General features: G+C 35.8%; 1 protein-coding gene across 1 annotated transcript in view; it reads right to left on the bottom strand.

The window, feature by feature from the left end:
- The window catches only part of gabra6b (gamma-aminobutyric acid type A receptor subunit alpha6b), a 30,973-nt gene extending 19,364 nt beyond the window's left edge, over positions 1 to 11,609 (bottom strand). Inside the window, exons 1-7 of the mRNA XM_084388059.1 lie at positions 11,401 to 11,609; positions 11,200 to 11,318; positions 10,820 to 10,887; positions 10,017 to 10,237; positions 9,621 to 9,703; positions 9,391 to 9,534; positions 8,979 to 9,131 (exon numbers count right to left, since the gene is read on the bottom strand). Of these exons, the coding sequence (XP_084244185.1) occupies positions 8,979 to 9,131; positions 9,391 to 9,534; positions 9,621 to 9,703; positions 10,017 to 10,237; positions 10,820 to 10,887; positions 11,200 to 11,318; positions 11,401 to 11,435 (823 nt within the window). The 5' untranslated portion in view covers positions 11,436 to 11,609. The remainder of the gene's footprint in view (positions 1 to 8,978; positions 9,132 to 9,390; positions 9,535 to 9,620; positions 9,704 to 10,016; positions 10,238 to 10,819; positions 10,888 to 11,199; positions 11,319 to 11,400) is intronic.
- Positions 11,610 to 13,753: the final 2,144 nt, after the last annotated feature.

Here is a 13,753-nt window from a genome sequence, read left to right as displayed (position 1 = left end):
CTATCTCGCAATTCTGACATCTTTTCTCAGAATTGTGAGATATAAACTCGCAATTGCGAGTTATAAAGTCAAATTCTAAGAAAAAAAAGACAGACTTTGTTCCTCAGAATTGCGAGTTTATATCTAAAAATTCTGACTTTATATGCGTATTGTAAAATCAGAATTGTGAGATATGAACATGCAATTCTGAGAAAAAAAGAACTGCAAGTTTATTTCTCGCAATTGCAAGTTTAAATTACGCAATTCTGACTTTATAACACACATTTGCGACTTTATATCACGCAATTCTGACTTTTTAATTCGCAATTGCGACTTTATATCACACAATTCAAAGATAAAAAGTCAGAATTGTGAGATGTAAACTTGCAATTGTGAGAAAAAAAGTCAGAATTGTGAAATAAAAAGTTGCAATTACCTTTTTTGTTTTCTGTGGCGGAAACAAGCTTCCATATTATCATGATATCATTCTTAGAAAAAAACCCTGTTAATTAAAGCTAAATCCATAAAATGATCCCATTATGGGAACCCCTAAAAGGTTCTGAGCACCTGACTGAACCCTTTAAAGTTCTACATAGAACCTTTTCTTGTAGTTACAAAAGTCTTGTTATAAGAATGTTGCAAACATCATGGTTTTACGACAGACAACAATGTTGTTGGAGCGTATGTAAAGCATGGATCCATTACTGGATTTTAACTACGCTGAAATGAGTATGAAATCTGCAGTACAGAAGTGGTTTCATGCATTTTAATGTTCCTGTGATGTAACAACACCTTGAGTCCAACATGAGAAATGTCAAGGTTTCGTATATTTAGCTATGTCTACAATAATCCGTCTACACTGAGACAGTAGGTAATTGAAATTGTTGAATGTTTAATCACGTATTGTACCCATAGATATCTGTGTTTACTTGCACAGTGTTGCCAAATATACTGTAAAAGTTACTTTGTATAATCGTCATATTATATTCCTGTAAAAATGTATTCATAATTGGTGTGCTGCGTCAAAACATGAGGGCAATTATGTTTTATACCATACGTGGAATGGTGATTGAGCAATTATTGTCTTGATTATGTCTGGTCTGTGTATCATCTTAGTGAGTTTTTATACATTTTACGCATGCACTGTAAGATTAATTAAGCATTTTCTGACATTTCAGAGTGGACAAGGAACTTGGAAAATGCTAGTATGGACGAAGAGCATTTTCCTATGTTTCTGGTCAGGTCTTGTCCTTTAACCAACATAAAGGGGCTGATGGGAAAACATGGGGGTGGGGAGAAGTATACTGTTATTTCATAATGGCTCATAGAGACCCATGGTCTGCTGGTGCGTGCTGGCTCTATTGAATAGGTCATTTACTCAGAGCTCTGCATGAACTCCCATGGAATAGCTCCAGGATAAGTAACCATTAGTTCAGTAAGGACTGAAAAGCCTTTCAGATTCAAAGTGATTTGTCTAAAATATGACAGATAACACTATTTAACATGCTTTGCAATGTTTTATTTTACACCTGAGCATTAGTATGAAAAGTGTTGTTTCATTTAATAAAATATAGAAAATATATAACCCAAAGGCAAGGGATTTTATTTTATGAGCAAATAATGGCCTTTCTATATTTCATTCAGTTCTTTCCCAGCTAACAATTTTTGGTTCCCATAACGTTAGTTTTTGGTACCCAGAACATTCTCAGAATGTTAGTTTATGGTTCCCAGAACGTTATTTTTTATGGTAACCACCCAGCAACGTTCTGGGAACGTTATGTTATTGTTACATAAAAATAAAACCAAAAAAGAACGTTCCCCTAACGTAAGTATTTGGTTCCCAAAAAAATAACCAAAAAATAACATTAGGGGAACGTTCTGTGTTAACTGGGTTTTTTCTTAATGTTTGGAACTATAAATCTTCTATTGTGTTAGATATTTTGGTAACACTTTCTATAAAGCTTCATTTATATGCAATATTACTATTATATAAATAGATTTATAAAGACTCATTAAGACCTATACTGCATTATAAGAACAGTTGTAGTTACATTTATGTTATTTTTATAATTGCTTACAAGTCATGCATTTACTTTTTCAATTCACAAGTTCATAATCTATTACACACTGATTTATAAATGATCAAATATAAATAAATAAAAACAGAGAAAATTGTTTGCTGTACCAATTAGTTATCAATGTCTTTAATGGCTAATGTTTGCATTAGAGGTCATGAATGGTAATTTTGACATGCTGTTCAAATCTATATCTCCTCAGCCATATTTATGGCATTTCTTACATTATTGTTACAGTGTTTTTCTGTTATGTAAAATAAAAAAAGATAAAAAAATGTTTTAACTATTTTATTTTTTCATTATTTTATTTCAGGAATTATTGTTAATTAGCTACATTTACAAATAAACAACTTAAAATGTATAATGAGCACATCTTCATGATTTATTTTAACATTTGCTTTAGGAAAATTGCATTCTATGTTTTACTTAAAGCCATCAATGATGCATTTATAGAGGTTAGTAACTGTATTATCATTCACAATAAGTATTTATAAGAACAAAACACTAATATATTCACTTATTTGACAGAAATAAATCAGAATTACTAAAATGTCATAGTAACTATAATATAATAACAGTATAGAAATGCAGGTTGCATCTTTATAAATAAATTCATGGAACCATACAACTGACTAATTAATACTTATAAATCAGGGTTTAATGGATTATGAGCATGCACATTACAAAAGGAAATGCATTACTAAATAATACAAATCATATAAATTAACAATAACTGTTCTCATAATCCATTATAGGTCTCAATGGGTCTTTATAAATATATTTATAGAATAGCAATACTATTCTATAAATAAGTATAAATGGAGCAATAATTCATTATGTTTTTGATGTTGTTAGATTATTGCAAAAAATACTAAGATAGTATATTAGTAAAATCAACATACACTGATTGGCTTCATCACTGTCTCCTCTCCACCAGTAAGCTGGTGTGTGGTGGGCGTTCTGGCGCAATATGGCTGCCGTCGCATCATCCAAGTGGATGCTGCACATTGGTGGTGGTTGAGGAGATTCCCCCCTTCCATATGTAAAGCGCTTTGAGGTCTCAGAAAAAGCGCTATATAAATGTAACGAATTATTATTAAGATATTAGTACTGTCAATCCAATTGGCATACAGTCTAGTGCAATAAGTCTAGTCCAAAACCAACAACACAACAGTGCACCAGTTATCCCCATAGCTGGCTAGATTACAGATTTCTTTCAACAACTCAACTGCTATTCATTTAATTACACTGTAAAAACATAGGATCCACTCAACCGAATCTCTGCCGAATATCATGCTCACCACCAATGGGATGCAACCTCTATTCTTCGAGCCTCAGCCCCTGCCTCAAGAGTAAATCCGCCCCCAGGTTCAGATGTCCTAGGACATGAATCGCCCTGATGAACAAAAACTTTTTATGCGCTTCGCCAGCTTACACAGGGGCCGAGAGATACCACCAATGTATTGTCTGTCCTGACCAACACATGACAGCCTTAGAGAAGGAATCTCCCGAGAGCCAGGCATAACGCTAGCATCTCTAGACAATTTATGTGCCAATCAATATGAGTGCACTTCCAAACCTCCAGCAGACCCTTGAGAGGATTTTGTTCTGCCTGTGTCTTATGCTATTATAGCCTCTTTGCTCTCTATGGTTGGCGTGTGCTCCAGTGAGTGTGGACCCTACTGGGGCTGGTTGATCTTGCAGGTCAAGGTGCAGTCGGAGATCGGCTAGCACCTCTGGTGAGATGTTCGACAACATAGCAGCTTCTGACGAATGTGTCTCTGGGTTCTGCAAACTATCCAGGAGTGAGTTTCCCAAAAGCAACTATGGTCGCAAGTTCTGTTGTTACCAATAGAGTTCAATGGAATTTACGACCATAGTTACCTAAGAGTGCTTTAGGGAAACATCAGTTACACCATCCAGTTTCAGCATGGTCCGCCTCATTTCATTGTCTGCACTTCTCCAGTGAATCATCAAGGACACAGAGCCACAAACTTGCAAAAACTCATTGCGTTCACTACACTACACTACACTACACTACACTACACCAAGCTACATTTCCTTTCTGCCATTCTCTCCATCTCTCACAGTTTAATGAAGTGTGCATTGTGCGTGCAGTTTAATGAAGTGTGCAAGTGTGCACACTCACTTCTCAGTCTATATATATCTACCAAAGCTGCATGTTAAAAACAGTAATATTGTGAAATATTATTAAAATAATTCTATTTGAATATAAGTTAAAATATAATCTATTCCTGTGATGACAAAGCTACATTTTCAGCATCATTACTCCAGTATTTAGTGTCACATGACACACGATCCTTCAGAAATCATTCTAATATGCTGCTTCGGTGCTCGGGTAACATTTTGTATTATTGCTATTAATGTTGAAAACAGTTTTTTGCTGCTTAACATTTTTGTGGAAATGGTGATACTTTTTTCAGGATTCTTTGATGAATAGAAAGTTCGATGAACAACATTTATTTGCATTTATTACATTTATTTATTACATTTATTAAAGTATTTTATTAAAGTATTTATTAAATGGAAATCTTTTGTAACATTATAAATGCATTCACTGTTACTTTTGATCAATTTAATGCATCCTAGATGAATAAAAGTATTATTTTGAAATTTCCACACATAAATAAAAAAAACATAAAAAAAATAGGTAGAGGCATGTATTTCCAATGAGTCTGGGTTGCAACTTTTATTATTCTCCATCAAGAGCATGATGACATGCCAAGTCATATGCTGTCACTTTACTTTCTATTTGCTATGATTATGTTTAAAAAGTTAATGTCACGCTCCCTACCATCAATAAAGGACAATCTTACAGACATCTCTCATCTGTAAAACAATCTTTACTTTTTGCATTTTCACCACACTTTACCCCACCTTCTCAAAACAGGTTACTTTAAAGCCAAAGGTGTTGCTGATACAATCTGCTGGACTATCCACATCAGGACTAGCTTGCTGTGTTTTTGTTGGACTGATGTGGGTGATCTATAGGGCAGCTCATGGTCAATTGGTTGAGCAGATAGAAATCAGATAAGTTTTGTCAGTTCAAGAGAGAGAGAGAGAGAGAGAGAGAGAGTGAGTATCTGCTATGAGGACAGCCCAGGATGATTTCTTACAGAAGGGACAAGAAAACGTTTAAACTTTATGTTTAAAAGCAATGTACTTAAATAGGTCAATTGACTAAATCCGAACTCATAACTTACACTCATAACTACTGTATTAAATATCACACATAGCTTCATTTACAACTTCATGGCCCTACCAAATTGATATCTTCCACAAATAAATATAATTTAAGCTTTTATCTTCACAATCTTATTAAAAATATAACTGAATGTTCAACTTCAGTTTCAAATCAAAGTTTGATATTTAGACAGAGCTTTTGTACACGAGAACACGTTTAACGTGTCCTGAGCATGAACAGAAATGTAGTGAAGAAAGAGAAAGAAAGCAAAGGAACAAACACTAATTGCCTTAGGGGCAAAATCATGCTTTTAACGGCAAAAAGCTGGTCCAAATGAACCTCAGTCAATTACATCTCTGAACCAAATGCTTTGGGTTATTTCAGCTCTTAGTGGTAAAAGATTGAGATGTAGAGCAACTACAATAGAAATGGACAGTGAGTGCTTCTACCTATTCATCTCTACTCTCTACAGCAAGTCATTTGTCAGAAACTCTCACTCCTTTTCTTTTTTACACTGTTTTAAGTTTTCTGTCACCTCTATTTTCACAGGCATAACACTCACCTCAGAACTGAGAAACATGCTGTAGGTTACTCACTTCTCCACATGAGCCGATGTTTGCTTGTAATCTACTGACATGGTGTAATTAACACCTCACTCAGAGCAAGCCATTTTTATACTGAAGTTGTGACTCTATCAGCAAAAGAAGAACATATCCCAATTGCAGGCAACTAAAGCTGAAATGCACCTGGCAACTTCACTGACTGATAGGCAAATCATCTTTAATATCTCAATGTATACGTTTCTAGTGTCCCTACCAAGACACATTTTGGCACTGAAAATTCAAATGCTGATGTGTTCATAAAGAGAAAACCTTTGGTTGTAGGTTATAGACTGATACACTCCGAATTGCCAAAAAACTCATTCTAATAGCCCCAGTGAAACACAAGTAGGCGACCACAAAGACAGGTGCTTCATTCTTAAATAGCACAATTAATCAGCTGAAAAAGCATTGAAGACAAAGAAAAAGTTCATACATTTTAAGACTACTTCATAAAGACCTAGAACATGTTGGGGGCACTTGACTCGCCTGTACTTTTCTGTTTTTCTAACCCATTCTAGCAGACAGAATCGAGTGCCTTATATCATTTTAAACAGGATAACATGAAGTTTCAATCTAACTCATTTAAAGTCCCAATTTTACATTTATTTTGTCTGAGAATTGATGAATTTACCAGAATTAAGAAAAACTCCAGCAAAATGTTGCGAAGTTATACTTGGATGTTCTAGACTTCCAGATCAATTTTTGTCTACATGTAAACATCCTTAAGCAAGTTATAGCCATTTATTATATACAATCAAAAGTATTCTCATGCAAATCTGTTATTTTGTGTTTGTTTTCATGCACACAAATACGCACGCACACAACTACTTTCACTTTGCGTTTGTTTAAATTTCCAAAGAAACATGCTAATAATTGGTGGTTGAAAAGACCAAAACGTATGTTTATTGTTTGAGTAGTTTCAACCACACATCACCAATCATTCCTGCTCAGAGGAACAAACAATAGATATTTTTAGCCACGGGCGGCTGTCTCTGTCTTTAAAGGTTAAGTAGCACTATTTAGTGTGCAGTAAAGTTTAATGCAAGATATTTCCATACTCTTCTTTACACAACTGAAAACTTGAGTAATCTTCACATGCACCCATGTTTCTATTTTATAACTGAAAAAGAGAGCAAACAGAGGAAGGCAAGGCAGAGGATCTCAAAATGTTTGCTCTTTATACTGCAGCACCACAGAACAAGGGCCAAGGCACGTTAAGTGATTTAGGACCATTGCCAACAGCTGCCAAGAAGAGTGCATTAAGATAATGAAGCAGAAATGAGATCTACATAAAAAAATAAAATGTGCATCATCTCATCAAGTGCCTAGCAAATTCATCTGGATTCTTTTTGTGGTAACACTTTAGTATGGGGAACACATATCCATAAACTACAACTTTTGTCTCAATAAACTCCTGATTTACTGTTTATTAATACTTAGTAGGCTACTGTAGTTTTGTAGCATTTAAGTTTAGGTATTGGGTAAGGATTAAGAGATGTAGAATATGGTCATGCAGAATAAGGCATTAATATGTGCTTTATAAGTACTAATAAACAGCCAATGTACTAGTAATATGCATGCTAATAAGCAACTAGTTAGAAGTGCGAATTTGACCCTTAAATAAAGTGTTACCCTTTTGTTTATAAAGAAACCCTTTTTATGACAAGTACAATTTTCACTTTAAATTGTGCTGTAACTTTTCAGTGTAGAATGATTTGTTTTGTATCTGGTGTGCTTAAAATTCAAACACTGGCAAAACTGTTCCAAAACGGAGTGAGCTGCTTTTTCCTCTATTGCCTATATAGGCTGCTGCCTTTTAAAACAGCATCATACTCAACTCAGAGTGCTACTTCTGTAAAGCATTCAAGTGACTCAACACACAGTCAATTAGGGCCCAAGCACCAAAAGTCCGCAGGCACCCATTGTAATCGCTAGTGTTCTTATTGTTCTTATTCTTTTTCCACCATGGAATCCGTCAAATCCAGCCCATAGAACCACTTGAGGGAAAGTTTGGAAATTTGGCACACGGATAGGGAACAATCTAAACATTTACCACAGAAAATTTGGAGTCTCTACCTCAATCCCTCTAGCGCCACCAACTGTCCACTCACATTTATGCTAATAACTTTTGAACCATAATGACTAGAATTTTTCCCTCAGATTCCTTGGCTCAAGACAATTTGATTACACCATATGACATAATTTCTCATCATTAGTCAAATCGTTCTCAAATAACGGCAAAATGATAGTGAGGCTGTATCTCAGCAAAGCTTTAGCATATTTAGACCAATCTTGGTTTGTGTTATGACAACCGTGACCTGAGGAGACCCACATTTTGGCGCAGTGCCAGCTAGTTGTCAGGAGATATGAAAAATGGCTCTTTTTGCTTATAACTTCTGAACAGTTTGGCCAAAAATCACAAACATCTTAAGGTCTCGTTTGACTAAGTTTCAGCATGCCAAGTCAAACGATACATCATTTTTCCATATAGGCCATTTTGGACATTGGCTGTTTTGCATTTCTTTGAAAACCTACTTTTCCAAACCATTGGTCCGATTTTCACCAAATTTAATTTAGATCATCTTCAGACCATGCCAGCAAAAAGTTATAGATTTTGTGCTGATAGATAAAACCGTTATCGTTTTACATATCAACTTGTTTGATGGCATGATGCCAAACTGTATCTGATGCTGTATCTGTATATTGACACCAAACTTTGTGTATGCCATTGTCAACCCCGCTACCTCCACAAATTGGTCAAAAGTTAAAAGCAATGAAATCATATTACAAGTGATTTTATTGATATATTTTTTCTAAAATCATCTACAATCATCTCAAATAATCTGGCCCCTTAATCGCTACTAGTAGCTATATTTTCAAATGAGTCAGCCATTAACAAGTTAACAATGAACATAGAATAAATAGCACACACAAAAGGTAAAATAGTCTAAATGGTCTATAGTCTGTTTAATGAATAATTTTCAGCACTGAATTAATTCTTATTATTAATAATTATATCACTTCTTACACTGTTTGGATTTAGTATTATCATACTGGTGCTTGCGCAGTGACCCAACAGACAAACAGTTTGTGAGGAAGCAAAAAACAGATGCTTACCAAACACAGTTCTGGCAGGTACTGACTCTTTGTCAATCCAGAATGAGACCTGTGCTAGGATCACAGTCATAATGCAAGGGATGTATGTCTGGATCAAGAAGAAACCCATTTTCCTTTGCAGGTGGAAGTACACTGTCATGACTATGTATTCACCTACAACAGATGGACATACAACATTAGTGGCAAAGGCAAGTGTTCAAGAAACTGTACATTCCGTAGAAATACATTAGAGACGAATAGAAAATCCTGTTTAACAAATGTCACATTCAACACATATGTTTAAGATTTATTTAAATCAGGACAAAGAACATTTGGCAAGAGGTTGGTATTAAGAAAGCTCTCGGCATTCGTGCTCAGCAAACCAGAAAACAACAGTCATTTGTCACTGAATCAAACGACCCAAAGATCATACCTGTGTTTGACTTCAACCTCTCACTAGACACTGTCTGTCCAATGAGATCATACTGTAGTAGACTGGAACTCTCTTGAGGAACTTCCACTGAAAATAATGGTCCTTTCTTCCATGTGTAAACAATCTCACTCATTGGATAGGCATCTATATTATAGGCACAAATCAAAACTAAAGTCAGTCATACCAGTAAAACCATTCAAAGGGAATATGTGCCATTTTAACATACATACAGCTGCCAAATTTCAAAGGGCATGAATGTCCATCCATTGGGAAATTTATCAATCGCATGGGGCACTCTGCATTGATGGTTAACCTGAAAACAAGAAACGTTTTACCTTTAATTTATGTGAAATAACAGATGACCTTGTTAAACTCTATATACGGTGGCATTCAAAATAGTTCATATAGGAAAATCCATTTATTTACTTTATCGGCATAAACGAATAAGAATACATTGTATTACATGTTATATACTGTAACAGAATCCACTGTTGTTGTTGTTTAATAAAAAAAAAAATGTGTGGACTGGTAAAAGAATGTGTTGTTACATTTCTACTGCAATTTTAAAGAGCAAGTGTGCAGTCCATCTTTGACTTGGAGAGCAAATGTTCTGGCACGCAGGTTACCTCATGGTGTACAGAATAGTTCCGTTCTGCATGATGCGGAACAGCTTGTTGGGAGTGGTCATGTTGTGCGAAATAGAACGTTTGCCATTTCGGAAGAAAGTGTCCGGTGTCCAGATATTGCTGACCATTAGGTTGTTGAGACGCAGGATCTCAATGGGGCCCTCAAATTTCAGCCGGTCATCAATCCATGTTTGCCGAAAAAACACATCCATTGTGTATTCCTAAGAAATTATTATTCTTTTTAGAGTATATTTTTAGATATTCACATGTGTTTTCCATGACTGCAGTTCTAAATCAACAGAAATCTAAACTGTCATGTGCAGAGCATGTGATTTTTTTTATTTTTATATATATATAAACAGCAACCCACAATACATTTGTATGAGTGAACACATCAGGAAAGTGTCATCGGGTATGTATACGAATCAGGCTGGTATACATTCACCATCAGGAATGGTATTTTTATCTTTTTTTCCCCACTAATCTTGGCAGAGATTTATCTTTACTGTCTTTCGGATTGTCACAGTGCATCACATGGCAAGCGTGGTGGCTTTGGACACTGTAGGAAAATAGCGTAGTGTGTAACAGTGGAAAGAAAGCTGAGCCGGGACCCTCAGTGTCAGGGATTGTCATCCAGATTAAAATCCCTAAGCTTCTATAATGACATCCTGCCCAAATGTCAGAATAATGAAGCCAGGGCAACATGAATAGAGGCAGTGGACATAGAAAACATGCAATTACAGAGGATTTAGGTTTGTATGCATGATTGCATGTATCATATATAATTGTTTTTAATCACATACCATTTCCACATCAGAAACAGGACCAAAGCTGGTGACAAATATGTCCGTTTTAACCTCTGTGACAGGACCTACAGTTTTTCAAATATAAATAAGTAATAGAAAGAAAGAAAGAAAGAAAGAAAGAAAGAAAGAAAGAAAGAAAGAAAGAAAGAAAGAAAGAAAGAAAGAAAGAAAGAAAGAAAGTGCTCCTTAGTTCACTCATTACAAGTATTTTAAACATAATGACCTTATAAAGCAGTAAGGCAGTTTCTGATGATGAACTTGAGGAAGTCTGGCATCCAAAGTCCAGAATAATTTACAGAGAAAATGAAAGTAAATGTATTTAATAAACTACATTAAGTAACACTTTAATATGTTAAGTAATTCCTGCAGTTGCTTACCTCCAAAACCAGGTCGGAGTCTGTTGTCATATCCATCTAACAACCTATCCAAAATGCGCGTAATGTTATCCAAATAAATCCTTGTCTCAGTCGGTGGATTTGCCAACACCTGCCCAACACTGTAAACATATTTCATACATGAATAAGCAAATCAGAAAAATAAACATGTGTGAAGTCAGATAAAAACACTTTGCTACTTACCAAGACAGGAAAAAACATGTGCGTATCCAAGCCATGCTTTACGCGCACTCTCTATCCAAGTGTCCCCTTGTCAACTGGTGTTAGTTGCACATCCCATAATTTATGTGTGCAAAAGGAGCCGGTGTGGTTGCGAGGCTTGTGTGCGTATCCTGAAGCTTTTATGCGTGAAGTCTTGCTGGAGTTCCTCAGTGGAGTTCCTCTTCTGACTCACTCTGATGGAAAACTAAAGTGCTTTTAAAGAGGCAGAGAGATGTAACCAAAGGACATTGACAAAGATCGAATAAAGCATTATGAGGGATTAGAAGAGAAAGACTGCTGAAATGTTCTACTGTTTGAATTTACATGATGATTGCTGTGCTTTTTTTTCTCAGATTACAAACTTGATCATTAGTTTATGTACATTCAAATACTAAAAATGTCATGAAACTTTACTTAATATATTCACATGTATAATTAAATTCACCACTACTGATCTTTTAAGCATCGTGTAATATTTGCCAATTACTTATTAATGAAGGTTGTTTTAAAGTGTTGCCAAAAGAATGTTGTGTTTGCTTATGAAACATATATATTTATTTCAATGATAAATACTACATTTTAGAGGTTTCCTCTTATGTAATATCCAAACATTATAAAATAGCCTTTAAGTTAGATTTTATCAGTTGTTGTGAAAAATATATCTTGTTTATATTTCATGGCTATCTTGCTTACCGTCAGGATGAGAATGTATAATATTAAGTAGAAAGATGTTGTTGTTATTGGTTTTTGTTGAAATATGGATGTTTTTATGAACTATGTATTTATTTATTTTTGTTTTGTGATTATTCAATACAAAATCTCTGATGCAATAAAATGTCATGCTCAGCTATATCATCGGCTGTCATGAAATGGTGATAAAATGGCTCTTTCTATGCTGATACAGCCTTTTTCACACTCAGAATTGATGGGATCACATCTGCCCCATGATAGCTCTTTCCACAAGAGCTTATTCAAATGATGCTGTTTGAATCTGCTGGCATAACCTGTACCACTCACATTGAAACAACTCTGAGCCATTATCCTAATCCACAGCCATGGGGTTTTAATGCATAGAGTCATCATCCACCATTTTATGGTCATTCAGTGTGCATCAGTGAATGACATGGTGACATGTGATCAGCAGGATTTAAAATTCTGCCACAGTTTCATCAAAGACCTTGGATTAGTGAAGTTGCCATTAGGTTACTTCTTCCAGTTGCTGTCCACTCTCAATCATTTCATGAAATAAGGTCAGTTGGATCTATACTAAACCCAGATATGAGAATCATAGAGCTTTCAGGAAATATAATAATGGCTGAGGATGTTTTTGATATGACTGTTGAACAATGAGATAGCATGTGAAATACCACCACAGTCAGGCCTGTTGACTACTGAAGCATAGCAAGAACTGGGAAGCAAAACCCAAGCAGAGCGGGTCACTGGAGCATGAACAGGGGTTGACCAGCAGACATGGATACTGTCCTTCTGGTCACAATAACACTAGGGGAGAGTGGGGCACAACCTAACGCGGGGCTAGTTGTAACACCCTTGTTTTAAATTCTTCCACACATGCAAGGATGACAAAACTTTGTGCATTTACTAGTGTTGTATTTGTGGAGGAATAATAACACACGCAGAGACAGAGCTGAGGTGAGTACAGTCTAATACAGATAAGCCCAAGGCGAGAGTGCGCAATCCCCTTTACCGTATTTGCTCTAGGACTGATACTATCATTACCGTACAGTATAAACTACTACACTCCTTTCCTCTAGATTTTAACCTATGACAAGAAGACTAAATAACTGTACTGTTATCACTATTCTCGTAAACATAATATGCAGTGATAAACTTATACCACATATACAAACTTCTTTAACAAAGCAGTAAGCACTCTGAACATGAATAATGTATTCATAACTCATCTCTACATGAACACTTAGAGATTCAATCTAGTTAGTGCTGTCTGCTGCCTTTTTGGATAGCGGCGCTCTTCTTGCACTTCCGGAGATGGACCAGCAGCAACATTTTCTGGCTCTGTGCTTTCTGGGGGATCCTCACAGCCTGCTGAGTACTCCAAGAAATCATCTACATCCCCTCTGCTTGGTAAATATGAAGCTTTAGATGCCCGCAAGTGGTCCTCATGCACCTTGACTTGAAGACCCACTTGTACCTCATAGGTCAGAGGTCCTCTTCGTTGCAGAATCGTCCCTGGAATCCACAGCTTCTTTGGATGTCTGAAATCTCGAACAAACACCCTCTCTCCCAGTTTAAACGTCTGGAGTAGCTTTGCTCGCTTGTCATGAGCCTTTTTCTGCTGTAGCTAATGCTTGAGCAC

Source organism: Rutilus rutilus (assembly GCF_951802725.1).
Source record: "Rutilus rutilus genome assembly, chromosome: 18".
Classification (NCBI taxonomy): Eukaryota; Metazoa; Chordata; class Actinopteri; order Cypriniformes; family Leuciscidae; genus Rutilus; species Rutilus rutilus.
Note: the sequence above shows the minus strand (reverse complement) of the source record. Positions and strands in the feature narration are given on the sequence as shown.